General features: G+C 45.7%; 1 protein-coding gene and 1 long non-coding RNA gene across 2 annotated transcripts in view; one reads left to right on the top strand and one right to left on the bottom strand.

Annotated features, from left to right (window-relative positions):
• The window catches only part of PTPRU (protein tyrosine phosphatase receptor type U), a 489,953-nt gene that overhangs the window by 463,417 nt on the left and 1,815 nt on the right, over positions 1-24,721 (top strand). Inside the window, exons 26-29 of the mRNA XM_033956533.1 lie at positions 9,792-9,932; positions 17,929-18,054; positions 20,056-20,213; positions 23,840-23,975. Coding sequence (XP_033812424.1) covers positions 9,792-9,932; positions 17,929-18,054; positions 20,056-20,213; positions 23,840-23,975 — 561 coding nt within the window. The remainder of the gene's footprint in view (positions 1-9,791; positions 9,933-17,928; positions 18,055-20,055; positions 20,214-23,839; positions 23,976-24,721) is intronic.
• Positions 1-24,721, bottom strand: part of LOC117365755 — a 223,209-nt gene that overhangs the window by 106,369 nt on the left and 92,119 nt on the right. The window lies entirely within an intron of this gene.

Here is a 24,721-nt window from a genome sequence, read left to right on the forward strand (position 1 = left end):
CCATGTTGCTCTCGACGCTCATAAGCTCCCTGCGCTAAAAACTGCTATTGCGGTTTAGTAAAAGGGGGCCATAGTGCAAAATATAGACAGCATATATAAATTCTCAAAACGGACACATTTTGATCACTAAATTGAAAATAAAATCATTTTTCCTACCTTTTTTGGTAATTTCATCAGTCTCCGATTGCACTTTATTCTTCTGACTGTGCATCCAATATTTCTTCCCTTCTTTCAGCCTCCTGTATGCTTCCTCTCCTCCAGACCTCATTCCCTCCCCCAACTTTTTCTTTGTTTCATCCTGCCCTCTTCTTTCTTTCTCTCTCCAAGCCCCCTTTCTTTCTGTATGTCTGTCTTTCTCTCTCTCTCCATGCCCTATTTCTTTCTTTCTTTCACCCTGCCCTCTTCTTTCTTTCTCTCTCCAAGCCCCCTTTCTTTCTCTGTCTGTCTCTGTCTCTCCGTGCCCCATTTATTTCTTTCTTTCACCCTGCCCCCTTCTTTCTTCTCTCTCCCCATGCCCCCTTTCCTTCTATGTTTGTCTTTATCTCTCTCTCTCTCTGTGCCCCATTTCTTTATTTCTTTAACCCTGCCCCCTGCTTTCTTTCTCTCTCCATGCCCCCTTTCTTTCTTTCTGGCTCCCTGTCCCCCCCTCCTTTCTTTCTTTCTGGCTCCCTGTCTCCCCCCTCCCCCTTTCTTGCTTTCTTTCTTTCTTCCTGCCCTTCCCCATGCCACCGCCATTGGGAAACATGCTGCTGCCACCGCCGCCGGGGAAAGGCTACCACTGGCCATCAGGAACAGACCGGCGCCGAGTTCGCACTGCTTCTCTTCCCCGTGGGGCCGACCAACTCTCACCGGCCAACGTCAATTCTAAGATCGGAGAGGACGTTCCGGGCCAGCCAGGCAGCGATTGGCTGGCCCAGAACGTCCTCTCTGACGTCAGAATTGACGTCGGGCGGCGAGAGTTGGTCGGCCCACGGGGAAGAGAAGCAGGGAGGGAGAGCTCGGCGCCAGCCTGTTCCTGATGGCGGCAGTGGCAGCCTTTCCCTGGTGGCAGCCTATTCCCCAGTGGGTGGCCAGCTGTGCACCCCCTCGGGGCGGACCGCCCCCCCCCTTGGTATGCCACTGCCTATCCGATCTGATCCGTGGGCGATACATGGCCGAGTCTTCCCAGGTAACCGATTCACTACGAGTCCTCATTCAGGTTAATGCGATCGGAGGCATGCCCCACAGCGACCGCACAGATTGCTGCAGAGCATGCGCAGACCATCTTCTTTGCCTGTAGATACGGTTTGCGCATGTGCTTGCTGTCCGCACAAGCGAGGTCAAAAACAAGGGGGGGGGCCTTTAATGGAACACGCTGCCAGAGCTACAGAACACGCTGTAGCCAGGAACAGAACATGCTTTTAACCCGTGAGTTAAAACCACAGGCTCGCACTGCAAGGATGGGTGGCAGAAAGCAGGAGAGTCGGCAGGGACAGGGCGGCAGGGAGCAGGAGAGTCAGCAGGGAAAGGGCGGCAGAGAGCAGGAGAGTCAGCAGAGCTTGTCTTCTTGTGCTTTTTGCACAAGGTAGATGTGTTTAAAATGTTTTATTTTGTTGGTTTTATTTTTGTTTTTATACTGGGATTTCAGGGCGGCAAGGCTGGGATTTCAGGGCGGCAGAGAGCAGGACAGTCGGCAACGACGTGAGCGGCTGGTCCTCAGCAGTCGCTTCTTTTTGGATCAGCCAGCACAATCGGTGTTCCTTATTCTGCTTAGTGAATCACTGCCTTCCTACTTATGCATGCATTTCCCCTCATTTGAATGTGCGGATCGGGCAGAAGGTTAGTGAATCGGGTCGGGGTCACAAACTGGTTGGGACACAATCGGTAAGCTTAGTGAATCTAGCCCTTTGTATCCTTGACAAGGAATGTGGAATGCCGGGTTTCTGTCCTTTTCAGAAAGGCCGCCCTCAGGACATGTCTGGAACTTCCAACAGAGGCTCCAGCATCCCCAGTCCAAGCAGACCAGCTTCGCCTCATTACTTCTTCTTATTCTTTCTTCATTGATTTTCCGATACTGTATAAACCAGCAGCTGTACTTTTTAAATTTAGCAAAGTCCAGCAAAAAAAAAAATAAAAAAGCGATGCCTGTACAGGAATATATACAGCAAAATAGACATTAGTCCGTTGCTCACCCCATCAAGAGGAAAGGAATCAGGAGCCAAAGAAATTCCCCTGGGAAAGCTCATTCTAGTAGTTTTGAGAGGACCAGTTTTCCAAACTCATTCCTCGTTATCCTCTGCCAGGTCAGGGAGTTTTAGAAGAGCCACAGTAAATATTCATGAGCGGCAGTTCTACGCATCTGGTCTGCTCGCATGCATCAACGCATCTGGCCCTAAATTTGTGCTTCATACAAAAAAGGATTAAGTCACTGATTTAACCATTCAGTGCTTGTTTTATGGCCATGCTACCAGCTCTTTCCATCTTGTCACTAGGATTCCTTGGAGTAAATTATTCAGCTGACGGTGGCCAGTGTTTTGGGGTATTATTTGGGCCACTGCCGGAGTTATTTCCAGATATTCAGTGCTGAGCAGTGTTCCCTCTAAGCGGGCGGGTGTTGTGAGCAAACTTTTTTCACTGTGAGCTAAAAATATCGGGCGCCAGCAAGTTATGAGCCAAATAAATATGTTGCTTTCTACCACAGAACTTCCTTACGTTTGTATGGAATCTATCCCCTTTCAACTTTAGAGAGTGCCCTCTCGTTCTCCCTGCCTTAGCTACTAAGTCTATTCCCTTCAGTACCTTGAATGTTTCTATCATGTCCCCTCTCAATCTCCTCTGCTCAAGGGAGAAGAGGCCCAGTTTCTCTAATCTTTCGCTGTACGGCAACTCCTCCAGCCCCTTAACCATTTTAGTTGCTCTTCTCTGGATCCTTTCGAGTAGTACCGTGTCCTTCTTCAAGTACCAGTGCTGGACGCAGTACTCCAGGTGAGGGCGTACCATGGCCCGGTACAGCAGCATGATAACCTTCTCTGTCTCTTCAGTCCAGCATCTGCCCCTTCCATTCACTGTCTGTCTTTCCCTGCCATCTCTCCTCCTGCCCCCCCCCCACCCCCCAATTTGGTCTAGCATCCATCATCTTCCTTCTGTTCCCCTCATGGTCTGGCATCTCTATCCTTCCCTCCCCCCTGTGGTTTTTAGCATATCTCTCTTCTCATTTCCTCCACTCAGATCTGATCATTCTCTGCTCTCTCTTCCCTTTTCTTCTCTGGTCTTCCTTCTCTATTTTCTGCCTCCATCTAAATTAAATTCTTTCTTACTATTTAGTCCCGTTTCCCTCTTTTCACTGTGTCTACACACAGCTTGTCACCCCTTTCCCTCACCCCTCCATTATCTTACTATTTTCTTCCCCCTTTATTTATCTCCTCCTTCCATCCAGTATGTGTTCTTTCCCCACTTCCATTCACCATCTGCTCTCCCTTCTCAACTGACATCCATCTGCCTTCTGCTCTCTCTCCCTTCTTCTCACTTCCATCATCTGTCCCCTTCTCTCTCTCTCTCTCATCTCCTCCATTCCATCATCTGCCCCTTCTCTCTCTCTCTCTCTCTCCCCCCCCCCCAACTTCCATCATCTGCCCCCCTTCCCCTCACCTTTGTGGGTCACTTTCTTTCCCCTGAGGGTGGCTCATGTCACAGGGGAAGCTTTGGCCGAGCAGAACCGCTTGATTGACAGTGGAACTTACTTGATTGATGTCGATGCTGGGGCCCGTTGCCGTTTGAAGGAAAAAAAAAAAAAGGTGGAAAAAAGGAACCTGTAAAGGCGAGAGGAAGGGAAACCTCCAGGACAGCTGCTTTTTGCCCTCCTTCAGCGGCCCAAGAGTTCAGACCAGCAGCGGCAGCTGTGTATGCTTTTAACTTCGGCACAGAGCTGCCCCTAATCAATAGTTTAGCGCGGTTTCATGAGGCAGCCTCGGGGCCTTTGATAGCCGGCCCGCTTCGATGATGCGATGTGGGCCGGCCTAGCAAAGGCCCCGAGGCTGCCTTATGAAACCGCGCTAAACTATTGATTAGGGGCAGCTCTGTGCCGAAGTTAAAAGCATACACAGCTGCCGCTGCTGGTCTGGAGGTGCGGAGACAAGGCAGGAGGCAAACGCGGTGGAAGGCAGGAGTCCCGGCGAAGGCAGGAGTCCCGGCACAGCGACTGCAACAGGAAGTTGCAAGTCAGTTGACGCCGGCCTTTCGTTGCGGCGGGGACCGAATCCTTCGCGGACCGGCAAGATTTTGTTTGCGGACCGGCGGTTGAAGAACTGTGCTCTACACTGTGTGCGCTGTGACGAGAAACTTGTGCGCTGCGAGGTAATATTTTGTGCGTTAGCGCACCCCAGCGCAGCTTAGCGGGAACACCACGTCTGGATACTAGCATTGATTGCACTTCTCCCTCCAGATTCGCGGGGGACAGGGGCAAAGCCGGACCTCGAATATCTCCTGGTCCGGCTCTGACCCACCCCCGCCTCCGTCCTGCCTTCCCCCCGGCATCCCGACCTTACCTGGTGGTCTAGCGGGCTTTCGGGGCAGGAGCGATCTTCCTACGCTCCTGCCCCGTGCAGATCGCCAATAGGAAATAGCTGCTGTGAGTTCCCGTAGTCTCTCAAGACTACGACGGGAACTCCCCACAGCCATTTCCTGTTGGCGATCTACACGGGGCAGGAGTGTAGGAAGATCGCTCCTGCCCCGAAAGCCCACTAGACCACCAGGTAAGGCCGGGACGCCGGGGGGAAGGCTAAACTGTGTGTTTTTTTTTTCTTTTTTTTCCCCCTCCCCCCAAAAATTACGAATAGGTGAAATCGCGATTGCCGAAACCGCAAATGGGGAGGTGGAAGTGTATCTGGATTTGTGCAGTCGGCTGTCCCTGATCCATTTAAGTGTGACAAGTGAAGCCGGATAAAGATAGGGCTGTGTTTTGTCTGGTTAAGTTAGGCGGCTAAGTGACGAATGTTGGCATGAAATTGCAGAAGTGCCGAATTCGTTCCCAGACTGCCCTCGGAATCACCGGCTACAGCTGATATTAGGAGGAACAGCCAGTTAAGTGGCCCCGAGTGTCGGCCGATAGCCCTGCACAAGTGATTTAACTAGCCAGGAGCTTATCCTGCCCGGCTGAGGGGCTCATTTTCAAAGCACTTAGACACACAAAGTCCCCCAAAATTCTATTGTACTTTGTGGTTCTGATTCTATAAACTGCGCCCTAACTTGTAGGTGCTGTTAGGTACGGTTGTCAATCAAGTTTCAAGGCGGCAATCGGTCGCCGAGGCATTTGTTAGCTAGCATTCTGCCATATGAACCGCAGCGTGAGTTGCGTTCAGCTGCTCACGCTGATCTAGTTATTCTCACAGTGAAACAAATCCGATTGTCTGCGCCTGGAGTTAGGGCTCCTTTTACAAAGCCGCGCTAGGGCCTTAACGCGCGGAATAGCGCTCGCTAAATTGCCCCGCGCACTAGCCGCTACCACCTCCTTTTGAGCAGGCGGTAGATTTTCGGCTAGCGCGCGCTAATCCGGTGCATGCGTTAGTACCGCTAACGCGGCTTTGTAAACGGAGCCCTTAGTATGTTTTCGTGCGTGTGCCCTCGGGAGTGGAATAAACTCCCGGGGTACGTACGACAGCAAACAAATTTGAGCAATTTTAAGAAAACGCTGGAAAAAAAACGTCTTTTCTGTAGGATGGAATATGGGACCTAAACTGGTCTAGGGGAGGCGCCGGTAGCCTCTTTGCGATTTTCACGGGGGTTTATTTTATTTGTATGTGTTACGATGTTTGATATTGTCGAAATGTATGTGATTTTGATTGTGTTTGTATCTTATTGTGAAAAACAAAAGGAATTGACCCCAAAATACCCACAGAGAAGAAAATCTAGAGAAAACCAAAAAACCTCTGTGGAGTGACGATGTTCCTAAATGGACTTTATTTGAAAGTGTCAAAGTTCCAAAGGTCCACTGAAATCATCCACATAAAATAATTCCATCCACATAAAAGTAAATCATCCACATAAGAGCCTTAAAGGACCTAGTCCGCTAGGGATACAGGACCCAACACAGTCCGCGTTTCGACAAAAAGTCTTCTTCAGGGGTCCCTGGGGGTCCTATAAAGGTGAGTACGTGGGAAACAATTGTGTGGTGAGCCGGTAGTGAGACACTGCTTGTGTTTGCAACATTCTAGAGCTCAGACTGTGATGTCATAATGCCTCATTCCACCAATGCCTAAGCTCCATCCTCATCTGCCCAAGCCTCAAACACTTTAAAATCCTAAGTAGCAAAAAACAAAAGGAATTGACCCCAAAATATCCACAAAGAAGAAAATCCAGAGAAAACCAAAAAAAACCTCTGTGGAGTGACGATGTTCCTAAATGGACTTTATTTGAAAGTGTCAAAGTTCCAAAGGTCCACTGAAATCATCCACATAAAATAATTCCATCCACATAAGAGCCTTAAAGGACCTCGTCCGCTAGGGATACAGGACCCAACACGGTCCGCGTTTCGACAAAAAGTCTTATTGTGACCCGCTTTGGGAAAGGCGGGATATAAATAAATAAACTATAAACTATTAAGATTTTGATATTAAGGGAAAATTACAAGAGGGGAAAAAAAAGTTAAAGGAATTTTGCAAATACCTCCTTGATTTATTTTGTAACTATGTCTTGGTTTAAATATAATATTCCTTAATATGCCTTATCATAGACATCGCTGAATAAAAAAGTTTTAAGATTAGACTTAGTAGCGTTTAGGTGTACTTAGGCATCACTAGGCATCCTAGAGGTAGGCGCCAGTATATTAGGCCATGTCTAAGTCAACCACACCTATTCTCCACCCCTAAGACCCACTTTTCAGGCTGGTGTCATTAGGCGTCGGAGGGGGTCTCGACCTAGGCTTCACTATGTACCGCGCTGATATATGCGCGCAACCTAAACTAGCAATTTAAAATTTTGTGGGGTTTTTAAAAAAAAATATGTTTATTAGCAATTGCAACGTAGAGTGTACAATCAACCAACAGTACAAAAGTGAGAGATCTTAATGCAGATACAAAGCGTTAGAAACAGTCAATATACAATTAAGTTGCATGCGGAGTTTAGCTAGGCGTCCTCGATAAAGGCGCCATTTATAGAATTCCCCCCCCCCCCCGTGTGTCTAAGTCAGTGTCTCGCAAACTTCCAGAAGGCGCAGCGCACTAAATCCCGTGCCGCGGCTGGAGGGCATCCAGAAATGCATGGGCGTCGAAGCGATGATGTCACATTGGTGCCAGCGCGTGCGCGAATGCCCTCCAGACGGGTCCCTGAGCCGCCAGTGTAGGGTACTCCAAAAAGAGAGGCGTGTAGAGAAGAGATGGGCGCTGGCGAGGAGGTGAGGTGCCGGTGGCAGCTGACTGCCTATAAAACATGCCCCTTGCCGCGAGAGGCACATCCTGTAGGCGGTCAGCCAGTGCCGGAACCTCTCCTCCTTGCCAGCGTCTCGTGGCACACCTGGAATCCATGTGCCGTGGCTCCTTTTACTAAGCTACGCTAGTGGTTTTAGTGCTCGCTTAGCACGCGCAAGACGCTAACGCCTCCATTGAGCTGTCGTTCGTTTTTCCGCGTTGCGCGGGGGTTAGCGCGCAGCTTAGTAAAAGGAGCCCTACGTGCTTTGAAAATGATCCTCCATATTACTTTCAAAAACCGATCGCCTTATATTTTAGTTTGACCTTTTTTTTATTTTTTTAAAATTTAACTGGAAATAAATCATCTGAACATTTTTGTTTTCCTCGCCATGCCCTGTGTTTTTAAAACACTTTCTTCCCAGAATGCTGTTTCAGCCATTGAGGTTGCATCCATGGCTTTACATGCGTGAACCTCGGCTAAGGCTCAGCTCTGCCCGCATTTATTTACATTCATAACCGAACAGCTAAATAAGCAGAGCTCTTAGTAACCTGAAGCAAAACCATCACTCTAAGAATGAAATAAAACTCAGAGCAAAAAAAAAAAAAAAAAGAGGGAACTTAATGGTTTAGCTGAACTGCCAATTGAATTATCTAAAATTTAATTCCTGGGACTGCTGCTTAATGTGCAGTGGAGAACTTTAAAGTGATACAAGCCACACGCCAGCGGCACATTTCAATTAAAAGAGAATGCGAAAAAAAAAAAAAAAATGATGAGAATATTAAAGTTGGAGGACTGCCAGGAGTCTTCAGTTTACCGGCATTGTAGAGAGGGATCCAAATAGGCCCTGCATTATCGAAGCCAAATATCCCGTGCAGAAGACCGGCGATATCTGCTGCCCAGGACTGCCTGTGACCGTTGCACATACAGTATATTAAATATGAAATTAGGTTGGAAATGGAAGCTATGGGGGGACTGTGCGTTCAGCTGGACAGAAGTTGAGAGTGAAGCTGCTCGTCAAGAGACGTGATGGGGAACTCGGGGAGGGTTGCTGCTCTCTCTTTGGGTCTGGAGAGGCTCTGGGAGATGGGCAGTGGAGCTGTTCTCTCTTTGGCTCAGGAGATATTCTGGAGGACTTGGGCAGTAGAGCTACTCTTTGTTTTAGGCCAGGAGAGACCCTTAAGGCTCTAGCAGTGGAGCTGCTCTCTCTTTGGATCAAGAGAAGCTCGGAGGGGGGCCTCAGACAGGAGAGTTTTCTTTGGGTCGGGAGAGGCTCTGAGGGATTCAAGCAGAGGAGCTTCTCTCTCTCTCTTTCTTTTTGGGGCTGGAGAGGATTTCAGCGATTCAGGCAGTAGATCTGCTCTCTTTTTGGGTCTGGAGAGGCTCTGGAGGACTCTGGCATTGGATCTGCTCTCTCTTTAGGTTGGAAGAAGCTCCAGGGGACTTGAGCATGGAGCTGTTATCCATTTGGTAATATTATAGAGAAAGAAACAGCAGGTTTTAGCAATATTATGTATCTGATAGGTGAAGGTGAGTGAGGAGTCAAAGATGACCCCAAGATTACGAGCAGACAAAACAGGAAGGATGAGATTGTTGTCCACAGAGATGGAGAATGAGGGAAGCGGAGAGGTGGGTTTAGGCGGGAAGATGAGCAGCTCTGTTTTAGCCATGTTCAATTTTAGATGGCGGCGAGACATCCAGGCGGCAATGTCAGACAGGCAGGCTGAGACTCTGGTCTGGGTTTCAGAAGAGATATTTGGCGCAGGGAGGTAGATCTGGGAGTCGTCAACATAGAGGTGATACTGGAAGCCGGGTGAGGAGATCAGCGCTCCAAGTGAGCAAGTGTAGATTGAGAAAAGGAGCCTTGAGGTACACCGATTGATAGCGGGGAGGCTGTGGAGGGGGAACCACCATTGCATACACTGAAGGTGGTAGTACTTTAGCAGATAACTTGTTGGCCAACCGTAGGACATCCCTAAGCCTGTTGCCTTTTTAAACAGCCATGCTTACCCATGCATGTGTCTTGGATTTAACATGAAAGTAATACAGTTTTGCAGCTGGTAATGCTGTCAGCCATATTAGTGCTTTTAAGGATGTTCCCATACATGTACAGATGGCCTCTCAGAATGTCTTATTAGTTTGAAGACTTGTGCAATATCTACACTCCAGGCTAGAGACAGACGTTTGACACTCCTATTATTTTCGTCAAGGAATCATTCGTTTTTTTAAACACAAATGGCCAAGTTATAGACATGAAAGAGCAGCTCCTGTGAAACACTTGGGCACATTCTGTTCTGTAATATATCTAAACCTATTTATCTTTGTAATTCTTTGAGTAGAGTCTTTGGATGATCATTGTGTCAACTGTAATGAACTCTATATTCTATTTGTTGTCTCTCTCTCCTCTCCCCTAGAGCTACACAAGGAGTTCTGCTTTTGTCGTCACCCTCCATCCCTTGCAGAGCACTACCATAGATTTCTGGAGACTCGTCTATGACTATGGTTGCACCTCTATCGTCATGTTAAATCAACTCAACCAGTCCAACTCAGCCTGGGTATGTATTCAGTCAGTTGAGGCCAACAGCATCCCATTGGTTGAAGCCAACGGACATCAGGAGCTTTGAAATAAAAGCTGTCATTTGAAAAATACCTAAAGCTTCCTTTACTGTAATTGACACACGGTCTTTTGTGACAATGTCAGCTGCTATAAGATGGTGGAAATCTGTAACCAGCCATAGTGGCCTGCCGGTAGCTCTGCCAAAACCCATTTAGTCAGCGTAGAAATCCATAGTTGGCTGAGGCTTCTATGCAAACTGCACCTCCCCTCTCCACCAATCTTGCAACAGATTGTATGGTATGGTTTCACTGATGGCACTGATATGAACCCTGCTGTCTTAGCTCAGAAAGAGCAAATGGGCTTTCCAAGCATGTGTATCAGTTCCAGCGTAGCAGCTGCCTTACCACTCAACTGAGTCTAGATTTTGTCTGTGGTTTGCAGATGGTGTTTTTCACTCGGTTCATTTTTGTTCTAATCCTCTCTGTCTCTGGCTCCCATCACAATATTTCCAACTGCGTCCACTGTGGTTGGATAGACCCATGGGCCGAAAAGTTTAGAACCTTCACGACACAGATCCTGAGGTCTCCAACTTTGGCACCACGCTTCTTCCCCAGAGTTCTCAAGAAAAGTAGGGAGAAAGAGAACCTTTTTAGAAAAGAGGGCTCATGAAAATACCTGAGACATCATATCCACCACCTCTCTCAAAAATGTATTACCCACCGAGGAGAATTAAATCTCAAAATCCCAACCATCAGAATTTATCTGCTGATAGTTTGGATTTAACAAATTTCCTAGAGAGGTCTGATACTGAGGCCCAGATTACATCTACTTTGTTGGTACAATTTGCCCTAGATTCAGATAGAGACTGGATACTTAAGCTTTTTTTAAAAAAAGTATAAAGATGTTCCCTTTATGACAAATATTGTAAGGATGTATCTCGTTCTACCCAGAGGAGAAGAAAACAAGTTTTAATTTTGAGACCCCTGGCAGTGCAGTTAGGGGCAACATTCATTTTGAGATACCCCTGTAAGTGCATTTTGGTAGACAAAGAGAACTGTTATGTTTTGTTGGCGCCCCAGCAGTTATCAAAATTTATTTCAGCCAAAGGGCAAGTGTAATATCAACGTAAGTAAAAGGACCATTTAAACTAAATAATTGATTTATGGAGCACGTATGGTTGGGCAGACTGAATGGACCACTCGGGTCTTTATCTGCCGTCATTTATGTCACTATCGACCTCTTTTACAAAGCCACACTAGCGGCTGCCGCGTGGCAAGAGCCCCAAAGCCCTTTAAATCTCTATGGGCTTCGGGGCCGCTAGCGCGGCTTTGTAAGAGGCCGTATGTGTTTCTGCCACTTCCAAAAATGTGCTCAGTAAGGATAAGTTCAGGGACCGTCTAGCCCAGGGGTGGGCAACTCCGGTCCTCGAGGGCCGGAATCGAGGGGAAATCCTGAAAACCCAATTGGATTCCGGCCCTCGGGGACCGGAGTTGCCCATGTCTGGTTTAGCCCTTTCCTTTTTTTTTTTTTTTATTTCAGACAAAACTTGAAACATTTTATTGAAGAAATCAATATACAATAATACAATAAATACAATATACAATAATACAATAAATGCTCATTACAATTAAATTCAAAGCTTAAATGTTACATAAATAATTTTATCATTTCTCCAAAATATATTTTCCATATTACCTATTCATAATACCATATATACCCCCCATATCTTTCCCACCCCCCCTTTCCTCCCCTTCATATCCCCCCAAATTTTTAAAAAAAATATATAACAATGTAACAAATTAATAATAAATGTAATATTTTTTTTTCCTTTTAATAAGTTTCTTGTTATAACATCAGTCTAACATCAGCTCCACCCTCAATTATTGTGGACTAACATTACATAGAATTATTTTATTGCCTTGTTAAATAGTGCAAGATATTATTGCACTGGTGGTGAATATATTTTCTTTTTCTTTATATCTGTGTAATTTTTCTTTACTTTGACTGATAAGATTGTCAAACGTGAAAAATTATAAATAATAAAAAAAAAAAAAAAAAGAAGAGGGCTCACAATATTTTTAATAAAAAGTACCATTCTCCTTCCGGAATCAATTCAAACAGCTGCAAAAAGAGTCTTAATGGGACCACGTCTTCATTTTCCATCTCGGTATAGCTGGCCAAAATATTTCCTCCTATTGGCTTTAAAAGTATTTCCCTATAACGTCATCCTCCTTGTCTATAAAGGAAGAAAAGTTGCTTACCTGTAGCGGAGTTTCTCCATAGACAGCGAGACAAAATCAGACACAAACCTTTCCATCATCCTGAGGGACAAATTTTTCCCCCTTCCCGCGGGAACTCATTTTCCCGTCCCGGAGAGTTCTCTCCCTTTCGCTCCCCTATTCCTGCAGGCTCTGTCCTCATCTGTACGAGCACTTCAAAATCATAAGTGTCTGAGGCTTGTGCGGTTAAGGCAGAGCTTACAGGAATGGGACAGACAGGAAAAATGCTTGAGTACCTTATTGTAAAAACCGCTTCGATAGCCTTGATGGGCGGCATATAAAAACCTAATAAACTTGAAACGTGATGGGGCAGGGACAGCGTCAAAACTCGCGGGAAATTGAGGGGAAATTGAGTTCCTAACGGAGAAAACTTTGTCCCCGGGTCATTCTTTAATTTGATTTCCAAGCTCTTGTATCAGATTAGAGAAGTGGGAAGGCAGCTGCCATATTGGACCTGACATACATGCTTAGAAAGACCTTCTGAGAGAGTATGTGTGTGTGTGTGTGGGGGGGGGGAGGTCAACACATCATCAGATGACATGCTCTATGCAGCTCACTGGTTACCAGTCAAAAAGCAATGCATCTTCAAAGCCCTGGTCATGACACACAAGAGATTCTACCAAAAAACCCCAGTCTATATAGAATCCAAGCTATGCCTATACACCCCTAACTGCCCCCTCCGCTCCAAAGCAGAACAAAGACTCAGCGTTCCCGCAGGGAGATTCCTCCGAATGAGTACGGCGTACAAAAGATCCTACAGCCATTTCCTACCTCGGCTATGAAACCGACTACCCACACAGACCAGGTCGCTAGACTCACTAATGACCTTCCGAAGAGCAGTAAAGACCTTCCTCTTCCGCCAATCGGGCCATTAAAAACTGCCTCCTCAATATACTTCTCCTAGTACTCTTCGCTATGACCAGTCTGGTCTCTAGAATAAGCTCCGTTATTGTTTACTGTAGCCTATGTGTTGTCACGACTGGTCTGTCTTCAAACGATTGTGAATGTCTACTTGTAACCCGTTCTGAGCTTCTGGGAGAACAGGATAGAAATCGAAATAAATAAATAAATGACATTACATGTCAGTTTGTCTTATATTTTCTGCTCTCCATGGAGAAACCCATTACAGGAAGTTACTTGATCTTTCTGTGCTGTGGTTCCAGTGCACCCAGGTAACTTTCAGTAGATAAGTAAGATTCGTATGTTCAAATCTGTTTTTATTGTGTATCAAAGACAAAATACAAAGAAACGAAGCTAACAAGATCAGTATCCAACAAGACATCCCTTCCCAACCCATATCCAACCCACCAGAACTTCCCCCAGGCAACCCACAGGTCGCAAATACTCCAAGACCCTTACTCTTGTGGCCCCTGAGAACTCAAAATTCCCCCCCCCCCCCAAATGGAAGAAAAAAGAGAGCAACAACAACAACAAAAAAATACAGAGACAGATACAAGTATAGATAGATGCTAAATAATATGCAGTGTCCGATTCCAAGCAAAAGCGTATTGTCCACAAGACTCCTTAATGTAAAATATTTACAAGAAGGCTACGACTTCGGGGCAGTAAGGAAGCCAAATAAGCTCCCCAAACAATCAGAAAAGCTTTACATCTGCGAGCATGACCCACCGCCTCTCAGGCCTCTAGTAGATAAGTAAGATGCAAAACGAGAAAGAGTTTATGCAGAAGTCAGCACACCACCCTGATGTGGTGCGTATGACAACAGCTATGTGATTCTGGAATGTAATTAAGAATCCATTAGGAATCTGTAATTTGAACTCGACAAGGAAAGCATTGTTGGATTTTTTTTTTTTACATAGAATTAGCATTAACAGGCTCCTGGTGGGTATTTGAGGAAGAGAACATCTTTTATGATTTTTTTTTTATGAATTGAAATCAGACATTTTATATGTAAACGATGGTGTAATCTTTATGAGAAATTAGCACATTTTGGTAATCAGGGACAAGGTTTGAGCCATTCCTAACTTTGACTGCGCTTCCAGCTGCTCTGCTGACTTCTTTTTTTTTTCACTAATTAAGTCATGTTTTTCACATGTTCATATTTCAAATGTACAGAACTCCCCATTGACAAAGTACTGTAGTATCACTGCAAGTTTCCAAGTTTATTAAAATGTTCTATCCCGCGCCAAGGGCCGTAGCCTTCTGGGCAGCTTACAGTCTAAAAACCAACTAGCTAATTTACATACCAGATTTCTCTTCAAGATTTTAGTCAAGCTATTCATCGTGTGCCTCTTGAGGGAATGTACGTATAGATTTTTGCATAGGGCGTATTTCTCACAGGTACAAGCATTTCATGCAGGATTAGTTAATTCTCCTGTTTGTATCAAATGTGAGAAAGATCCGAATACTGTATCTCATGCATTGTGGCAAAGTCCTCTTATTAAATCATTCTGGTCTGCCATCCTATTATTTTTAGGTTCATTATGGAATAGTCAATTGGTGGAATCCCCAAGGGGGGGTGTTATTTGGTAAAGCTGCTGCTTGTGGGGTTTTTGGACAAGGAAGAAGCATTTTATTTCAAAAGGCATGCATGATTGGTCATAAATGCATTTTGCAATATTGGTTAAGAAAGATCCTCCTAGTTATTGGCATTGGAGGAACCAATTCCATCATTTAATTTTATTTGAGGTTTGGGAGGTTCGTACATTTCCTAGACGAACTTGTCTCTTTTAAAAATTTGGTTTCCATATATTCAAAATCTTTCCTCTAAAGCACGACGTATGATTCTTAATGTTTTATATTGAAGCTTTAGAAACATTCATTGCATTTCAACACGTTGTAATTTGTGTCATCTTCCATTCTGGGGGAGGGGAGGGAATATGGTGGTTGTTAGTAATTTGTTTGGAAATTTTTGAATTGTATATTTGTTTAATTCATTTATTATAATGTTATAATTGGAAATAAAAACTGTGGGAGGAAGGGAAGGGGGTAAGTACAGGGGGAGTGTGAATAGGTAATATGGAAATATATTTTGGAGGAATGATAGAAATATGTATGGAATATTAGACTTTTTAATTTAATTGTAATGCATATTTTATTATATTGTATTATTGTATATTTATTTGATTCCTTCAATAAAATGTTTTAAATTACATACCCCCTCTTTTACAAAGGCACGCTAAGCGTTTTAGCGCATGCTAATCGATGTAGCGGGCGCTAAACGCTAACGCGTCCATAGGCACACCGTTTGCGATACACTGAGACAGAGTAACAGAGGTTAGAAAATAAGGGATCAGTTTGGAAAAAGTCGCACATGAGGTCAGACTGGCGCTTGAAAATGTCAGGTAGGAATGGATAAACATGCCCTGCTAGAGTATGTGCAGCCAAGTCGTTCTGATTGAACTTGGTGTAATATTTTTTTGCAGTTTCATCCAAAGGGTTCATCAATCATGCGCCGTTCCCTCCTTCCCACCCCCTCCTCCTTGCAGCTGTGGAGGGGAATTGAAGGGCGCTCACCACTTGACCCTTGCCCGGTGGAAGAAAATTTTTATCTTCAGATTACGGTATCAAGTGGCTTGGCTCTGTGTAGCGGGCCAAGATTTATAGCCCCTATTAATAAGCAATTATTTCTCAAATACATTTATCATCCACTTCTGTTAAGACCTCTGGGTGACCAGATATGTTAAATGTTCTGTTAAAAGGGCAATGACAAACGCCATCTATTTAGTCTGGCTGCGGCGTCCAAGCCTGACGTCGTATGAAAGCAAATAAAGCATGTGATCCCTTAAATTACTCCCATAGATCAGCTGTTGTCGTCTTCTATGAAAACACAGCGCTGTGATTCTCTCTCGTGCAGTCTAAGCTCCCTCTCGTTCCTCCTTCTTCGTCCCTTTTATTCTCTTTGAGCCTTTTCCCTCCTCTGTCCTTCTGTTTTCTTTCTCTGCTTTTCCTCGTCCTCTCACAGGGCTCAGTTTCTCCAGCTCTGAGATTAAGAGAAGTTTCCGGCAGATAACAGTATTCCGGGAGGGGGTGGGAGGTGTAAAAACCAAACGGCTCAAAGGGGGTGGGGATTGCTGAATAACTAGACTTCCCCCCACCCTTCCTGTGGGAATTTTAGGCCAGAGTCTACTTTTAATCATGCAGCTATTGGTCTCATTACAACATGATGGACCATCATTGACTCTCTCCAATTGCCTGTTTTTGAGAGGGGTGGGCTGATGTTGCCAGTGTATGTGGGGCCGGATGGAGGAAGCATCACCACACTACTATTTTCATTTCTATAGTACTGCTAGATGTTCACTGTCTCATGTAAATTAAATTCTGGAATGTGTTATCAGAGAATGTGGAGAAAGCAGATAACTTAGCAGGGTTTAAAAAAAGGTTTGGATCATTTTCTGAAAGAAAAGTCCATAAGCCTTTATTAAGATGGGCTTGGGGAAATCCACTGCTTATTCCCAGGATAAGCAGCATAAAATCTGTTTTACTCTTTGGGATCTTGCCAGGTACTTTTACCTGGGTTGGCCACTGCTGGAAGCAGGATACTGGGTTTGATGGACCTTCTGTCTGTCTGTCTCAGTAGGGCAACCCTTATGTTCTCAGTACAGACAGTCCCTGTTTTACAAACATCCTGCTTATGTCAGACTCTCCCTCCCAAGTCCCAACGCACCCCTCTCTCTCCCTCCCTCTATTCTGTGCCTCAAGTATGCGCCTTCCTCTGGCAGGTGTTTACCTTCTGGCTAGCGCCCTCCTCCTTCCTGCCGAAGTCGTTACTCTGCATAAAACTGCGGGCGGCAGCTCCTGCGCATGTCCCAGGGCTGAGCCGGAAGCCTTCCCTCTGACGTCGGATAACTTCCGGCAGCCGGCCATGTCTGAGCTAGACTATTTCTCCTCTATATTGTATACGACCACCTGGGTTCTCAACTGTCTTCCTCCTGCTGCTTTCTTTACCTTCTCCCAGCTCGTCTGGCAGACCATGTTAGGCTCAGGGATCTTTTAATCTGATTCCCATGAGTCACAAACATCTTCCAGCATCCAGGCCTCCTCCATTTCTTTTCATGCCTTGCCAATAACTTTGTAATAAACCAAACATCTACCCAGATTAATGAGGCTGCTATTTAATCATCTGATCTTCTAGTCCAGTGGTTCCCCAACCCAGTCCTGGAGGATCCCCCAGGCCAGTTGGGTTTTCAGGATAGCCCTAATGATTATGCATGAGAGAGATCTGCATATAATGGAGGTGCCAGGCATACAAATCTGCTTCATGCATATTCATTAGGATTATCCTGAAAACCCGACTGACCTGTGGGGGTCACTGTTCTAGCCCATTGACGTTAGGGTTGTAGCGACGGCTGATCCGTGTAGTATATCGTAGCCTTCTTAGAAGCCTGATATTTCTATATTGTAATGTCATCTTCCTTTATTTATCTACAATATTTTCTAAAATAGATTTTAAATTTCTTGTTTTACATTTGGAAATTTACAATGGACTTTGTAATTCTTATTAACAGCTTGATTCACTGTGGTTTTCTCCCATTCTGTATCTGTGAGAAAAAGACCTTGCCGAAATAGGCCCTAAACCAGAAAAGAGGTCTCAGAATAGCTGACTAAACTTCCTGGATCTTCCATTTCACCCAGAGAAAGATTATAGGAGATGACAAGATGTTGCATGAGATTATCTTTGGTAGAAGTAGGTCATGTCATCTCTATAAATAGAGTTCAGCGAGTGAAACCTGTCTCTCTTTTTTTTTGTCTTAGCCCTGTGTACAGTACTGGCCTGAGCCAGGGCTCCAGCAATACGGCCCCATGGAGGTGGAGTTTGTCTCACGATCGGCAGACGAAGACTTGATTACCCGCCTTTTCCAGGTCCAAAATATTACAAGGGTAAGAAAGAATGCACAAAGGAACACAATTCTAACTATCAGCTACCAACAAAGATAGAGCATCAAAGGAACTTTTATTCACAAACTTATAAAACAATATAAAAACAAGCCACAGGCAGCCTGGATTACACAAAACTACAGTGATACCTTCACATTTCAATAGAAGCCCAACATGTTTATGCATCGATATCTGCTTCAGGAGCAAATAGAAAAGCAACGGTCGCTTGCTTCTATATATGTTGCGGGTACAACCTAGGACAAGTAACTAAAAAAAACCCCAAAAGGAACGGAGGAACAAAAATTCTAGCTACTCCACAATTCCACCGCTTAGTGACAGCAGCAAACAGTTGAACTTCAATGGAGGAAAAAGCCTCAGGCAGGAAAAGAGCAGAACCTACGGCTCAACTTCTAGAACAGACATGGGAAACTCCGGTCCTCGAGGGCGGAATCCAGTCGGGTTTTCAGGATTTCCCCAATGACTAAGCAGTGCATGCAAATAGATCTCATGCATAGTCATTGGGGAAATCCTGAAAACCCAACTGGATTCCGGCCCTCGAGGACCGTAGGTGCCCATGTCTGTTCTAGAACATCACCGGCTTATAAAACTTCCGGAACGTTCCGGGAAAATGAGGGTAATGCAACCAGGTGAGCACACTAGCAAACCCTTTCCTATGCGTTTCATGGCATAAAACCACTTCTTTAGGACAATGGGGCTGTCTTGATTCTCCCTCCTTCGACTACCAGCGCAGCACACCGGCGCCCCATTGCCCTGAAGAAGTAGTTTTATGCCATGAAACAACCCTTGTACTATCCATATAAAGGTGGGCCCAAAACATTTGCATCCGGCAGTAATATTCAACTGCTAAACTGTTTTGGCACAATCATCGACCAGTATTTTTAATCAGCATCTCTGCCTAAAGAGCAGGAGTTCTCAACCCAGTCAGTCAGGTTTTCAGAATATCCTCAATGACTATGCATGAGAGAGATTTGCAGCAGTGGAGGTGGGGCATGCATATTTACCTCATACATATTCATTGTGGAAACCTGACTGGCTGATTTTGTTCTAACAGTGGGTAGGAAGCACCCACTCTCCCTCGCTCCTTCCGCACCCCCATACCACACTTACCCCTTCCCAACCCCGTACCTCTTTAAATCTTCGCCAGTGCGAGCAGCTTCTCCAGTGCTGGCGTTGGCTTTCCCTCTGATGTTACTTCCTGGCCCCGCGACCTGGAAGTGATTTCAGATGGAGGCCGGCCGGCAGGGAAGGTCTGGAATACTGCTTTAATTTAAAAAATTTTAAAATCTCGAATAACCGAATTCGTGGATGCTGAAACCACGGATTCGGAGGGAAGAAGTGTATTATATTTGTATTGTGTACGGTTTTTTTTTTTTTTGGAAACTGTCTAGGTTTAGGAAGTGTAGCAATTTTTTAAATAAATAGTAGATTTAAAACAAACCAGAGAAAATATTTCTTCACTCAACGTGTAATTATACTGGAATTCGTTGCTAGGGAATGGGGTGAAAGCAGTTAGCTTAGCAGGGTTTATAAAAAGGTTTAACTAATTTCCTAAACTAAAAGTCCATGAGCCATTAAGATGACTTAGGGAAATATTTCTAGCATAAGCAGCATAAAAATCTGTTTTACTCTTTGGAATCTTGCCGGTTACTTATGATTTGGCTTGGCCCCTGTTCGAATTGGGATGCTGGGCTTGATGGATGGCAATGCTTATGTTCTTATGATTATTGGGTAAATGGGGGCTAACCAGTTAGAAACTCTCCTAACAATTATTTTCTGATAAATGCCAGCTTATTTTTTTTATTTACTATAGATGTCCAGCATTTCCTAGTGATGTTCCTTTGAACAGATGTAGAGATAAAAGGGTTTTATTTAAAACTCAGTCCCCTATGAGATCCCCGGACCTCGCGCTTATAATGCCCAGCCCACTCAAACCAACAAAGTACGACCACAGGGCCAAGAGTCTAAAACCAAGCTGTCTTGTAGTTGCAGGAAGGACATCTGATGGTCCGCCATTTCCAGTACCTGAGGTGGTCAGCGTACAGGGACACACCGGACTCCAAGAAATCGTTCCTTCATCTGCTGGCACAAGTGCAAAAGTGGCAGGAGGAGAGTGGCGAAGGAAGGACGATCGTTCACTGTTTGTGAGTATTGGTGAATGCGTATTGAGGATGCTCACTTGTAGCGAGGCTGTGCCATGGACAATCGCCGCTAGTTTACGACGAGGCTGCACTGGGGAGGAGCCTAAGACTGATTGGCCCAGATGCAAAAGGCCCCCATCCATAGGAGGGGGTCTTAAACAACCTGGGCCAATCAGAGCCTCAGGCCCCTCCCTAGTGCATTCCAGGATGCACTGTGAAGGGGAAGGCCTGCCATTTTGAAGAGGTGGGCCAGCTGGCCGGAGGGAGTAGGCATTCCTCCGTCCAGCCATCTGAAAATAAGGTAAGGGGGAGAGGGCGGGGGTCATCAGAGGCACGGGGAGGAGTTGGGGGGTGATGATTGGTAGTGATGCGGCAGGAGAGAGAGGGCATCTCTACTGCCTAACTTCAAATTGGGATTTTTTTTTTTGCTTTCAAAACACATGCCAGAGATGTGTTTTTCACGGTGCTGTCACTGTACCGGCATCCCCAGACCAGTTACTGATTTTTGTCGCCCAAAGCCGACACCGCTCTTGGAGAATGGCTCGGGTATGTTTAAGAATCCACCAGAGTGCTCATTTAAATACTGAACAGCCCATTTGCATGGCAATGTCAGAGACAGAAAGCGCGCTAAAGACCACCATAAGCCGTTTTGATAACCCGCCACTAAAATGCATGCAGGCTAAACCGGCTGGAACCGGTTTAGCGACCGCATTAAATGCCAATTTTGTTTTTGAGAATCTGGGCCTGAGTGACTTGCCCAGTGTCACAAGGAGCAGCGCTGGGATTTGATCCCACAACCTCTGAGTGCGGAGGCAGCAGCTCTATCACCTCCAAACCAACGCATTCATTAGTGCAAGTGTAGTATCTTGTATGCTATAAACGGCTCGATGATCTAGTATAGTCATCAGCGGGAATGGAAAAGCAGAATATAAGAGCAAAGAGGTTTCGAAATTCCTGAAATGGTTCAATCAGCTCAAGGATTTTCAGCTGCTAGAAATGTCCTTCAAGTAATGCCAGCTAAGCTCAGGACGCATAATTGCTGGACTCTTGAAAGAACCATAGTCACTGGCCTCCTGTTAAAGATGCCTGTGTCAGGGCTATATGGGAAGATAGGGGGGAGAAAGTGGAAACAACCAAATATTGGGGGAGTAAAAGTTCTAGATGGGTGCTTAAGAATGTGGTGCTATATATCCTGCAAGATTTATTTGACAGCCCAGCGAAGCAGAAAGAAAACGGCCAGGTTGGGGGTAGGGGTGAGGAGGCTGAAGCATGTGGTAAAAGCAGTTAGCTTAGCAGGGTTTAAAAAAGGGTTGGATACCTTCCTAAAAGAAAAGTCCATAAGCCATTATTTAGATGGACTTGGGGAAATCCACTGCTTATTCCCAGGATTAGCAGCAAAAAAAATCTGTTTTACTACTTGGGATCTAGCTAAGTACTTGTAACCTGTTGGAAAAAAAGGCTTGATGGACCTTCGGTTTGTCCCATTATGGCAAGTCTTATGTGAATCATGTATAATCAAGCCTTTGTGACATCACTGCTGAGGTTGGCTCTTAGGCATTGGTGGAATGAGGCATTATGACATCACAATCTCAGCTCTAAAATGTTGCTGCTCTTTGAGTTTCTGCCAAGTACTTGTGGCCCGGGCTGGCCACTGTTGAAAACAGGATATTGGGCTTGATGGACCTTCGGTTTATCCCAGTCTGACAGCTCTTATCTTATGGGACTTTATCTGCCATCATCTACTATGTTGCATAGCTAGTGTTAATGGTAACATGAAGCTTTTTGGAATTTTTCAAAAAGCACCATGCTGTATAGCCAGCACGAAGAGGCAGGGCTGAATAGCTTTCTACAACTAGGCTAGAATCAAGTGGTCCATGTCAGACCTCAGTTTAATAACGACGCGCTTCGCCTGCTCTCTAGCCAGACGCCCGACCCCCCTCCCCACCGTTTTCCACACACACAAGCACGCCCTAACCCAACAACATAATGAGATGTCAGGTCCTTCAAGACAGCAGGGCATCTCTCTAAATCAGAAATTAATTACAACCCTGTCTGTCTTAATTACTCCAAGGATAATTTGAGATCATCCTTTTGACGCATTGTTTTCCCCCTTCTCCCTCGGCTACAAGAGATGGATGGGTTCATTTACAGGGTTGAATTGGGGGGGGGGGGGGGAGGCATTCCAGTGACAGTGCATAGAATTTAAAGAGTCAAAGCACGAGTGAGAACTGGTTGTTAAACCACTGATCTGTTTGTATGTATTTTATTAAAGAATAAAATATTTCTGAGAAGGTTTTATAGCTGGGCTTTTGTGAATACGTTTACATCACATGCAAAAAAAGGCAGCTTTAAATCTTCCAGACAAGCTTGAGAGTTATCCATGAGCCGGGCGATGGAAGGTTGGTCTCTCTATCTGAGGAAGCCGCAAAGTCTGAACCTGAAGCGGAACTCAATGCCTCCTGAGTAGGCTTCCAGGACATCCGGGAAAACCCAGACATGCCCTCTTTTTAGGGCTTCCAGACAGACTTTCCAAATCCTGCCATTTGTCCGGGTTTTGGAAAGCCCCTACAAGCTCTGGCCACATCTGGAGGGCCTCTGAGCATGCACGGATGACACGTCGCACAAATCTGCGCAATGTTCCAGGCCCTCCAGACGCGGCCAGAGCTCATAGCAAAGAGAGGAGGCTTTCTGGGGGCAGGACTGGAGGGCGGAATAGGGCAGGGTCATGTATCCGGGGTTTCTTTTTTTTTTTTAATATGGTAACCCTACTTCTGAGCATTGTTGTTCCTTCTGAGTGGGAGTCCTCTGACTACAACCTTGCCAGTAGGAGGTGCTATTTCACTTATCACATTTTCAATAGTGAGGGATAGGTAAGCTCTGCAGGACTCCAGGGAAACTGCCAGTTTCTAGTGACTGAAAATAGAGAATGACACGGGGAAAAAATTTGTCCCCATCTCCACTCTGTCCCGTCACCGCGAGCTTGGTCCCCATCCTCACATATATTCCCCACCAAAGCGTACAGCGTCTGTTCCTTCTCCTTACCTGCACTGGCTTACTCTAATTTTCATCTTAACAAGCCGCCGGAGCCCTGAAGTCGCATGCGGCTGCCGGAAAGTCCTCCTCTGACGCAACTGGAAACAGGAAGTTGCATCAGATAAGGATTTTCCGGCAGCCGCTCATGACTTCAAGGCTCTGGCGGTTTGTTAAGATGAAAATTAAAGTAAGGCCAGCGAAGGTAAGGGGAAAGAAAGGAGGGATGGGAAATGCCCGGACCACGATTAGGAGGCAGGAGGGGGGGTCTGCTGGACCACGCGATCATCAGCGCGATCCTCAGTTAACCTGCAGGGACAAGACCATTCATTGCTCTACGGGGCGGTGAATGGCCTTCGCCCATACCCGCAGCGACCATTTTTTTTAATGTCCCCATTTCGGCGGGTTACCCGCGACTACCGTGTCATTCTCTAATTGAAAACACAGTATTGAAGCCCACACACACACGCTGTTAGACTTACGCTCAGCTTAGAGGGAGCATTGCTTCTGAGTGTTAAAGGATGGGAAAAAGGAATCACTGCTGGAGGAATTTGGTCCTTTCTAAGCTTTGCATCCTTTTTCTTTTTTTTTTTTGCCAGGAATGGGGGAGGCCGCAGTGGCACATTTTGTGCCTGTGCCATGATCCTGGAGATGATCAGATGCCACAGCATGGTGGATGCTTTCTTTGCAGCTAAAACGCTCCGTAACTACAAGCCAAATATGGTGGAGACTTTGGTAAGTGCTGCCTCTTGCTAGCAGGGTGAGGGCTATGTTTGCTACTGTAGCAAAAGTGGAGCGGTTTACTTTATTCATTCCTCCTCCTCCCCCCCCACCTCCCCCGTAGCTCAGATGTTCCTTTCCTTTTTCTTTTCACTGTTATCTTCTTACTTTTCATAGTGAAATCAGAACTACAAGTCCATGCATGCAATGGGGTGAAGCCAGGACTGAATCAGTCGGTCCCCCCCCAAAAAAAAAATGGAATCAATATAATACCAGGGAAGGGCATATTTCAGAAACATTATAAGTAGGGTTACCAGACGTCCGGGAAAACCTTTTTTTAGAAGTCTGTCTGGGTGCCAGGACGGACTTTCCAAACCCCGGTAGTTTGTCTAGGTTTTGGAAAGCCCTGACCTCCTGGCCGCGTCTGGAGGGCCTCTGAGCGTGCGTGGATGATGTCACATTCAGCCACGCATGCTTGGAGACCCTCCAGACATGGCCTGGAGGTCAGAAAACAAAGATGAGCCTTTGGGGGCGGGCGGGGCTAGAGGCAGAATGGGGCAGGGCTAGAGATAGAACAGGGCGGGGCTAGGGGAGGAACAGGGCGGGGCCATGTGTCCGGGTTTCTCCGGACAAAAATCTGGTAACCCTAATTATAAGCAGTGCAGGGTAATTTCTAGAGACAAAGTAAAAATCTGAATTTGGTATCCTAATCTCCTGAGAAGTGTTGCAATGCAGAAGTATAATTACGGCCTATGGCATTG

This window comes from Geotrypetes seraphini, chromosome 8 (assembly GCF_902459505.1).
Source record: "Geotrypetes seraphini chromosome 8, aGeoSer1.1, whole genome shotgun sequence".
Taxonomy (NCBI): Eukaryota; Metazoa; Chordata; class Amphibia; order Gymnophiona; family Dermophiidae; genus Geotrypetes; species Geotrypetes seraphini.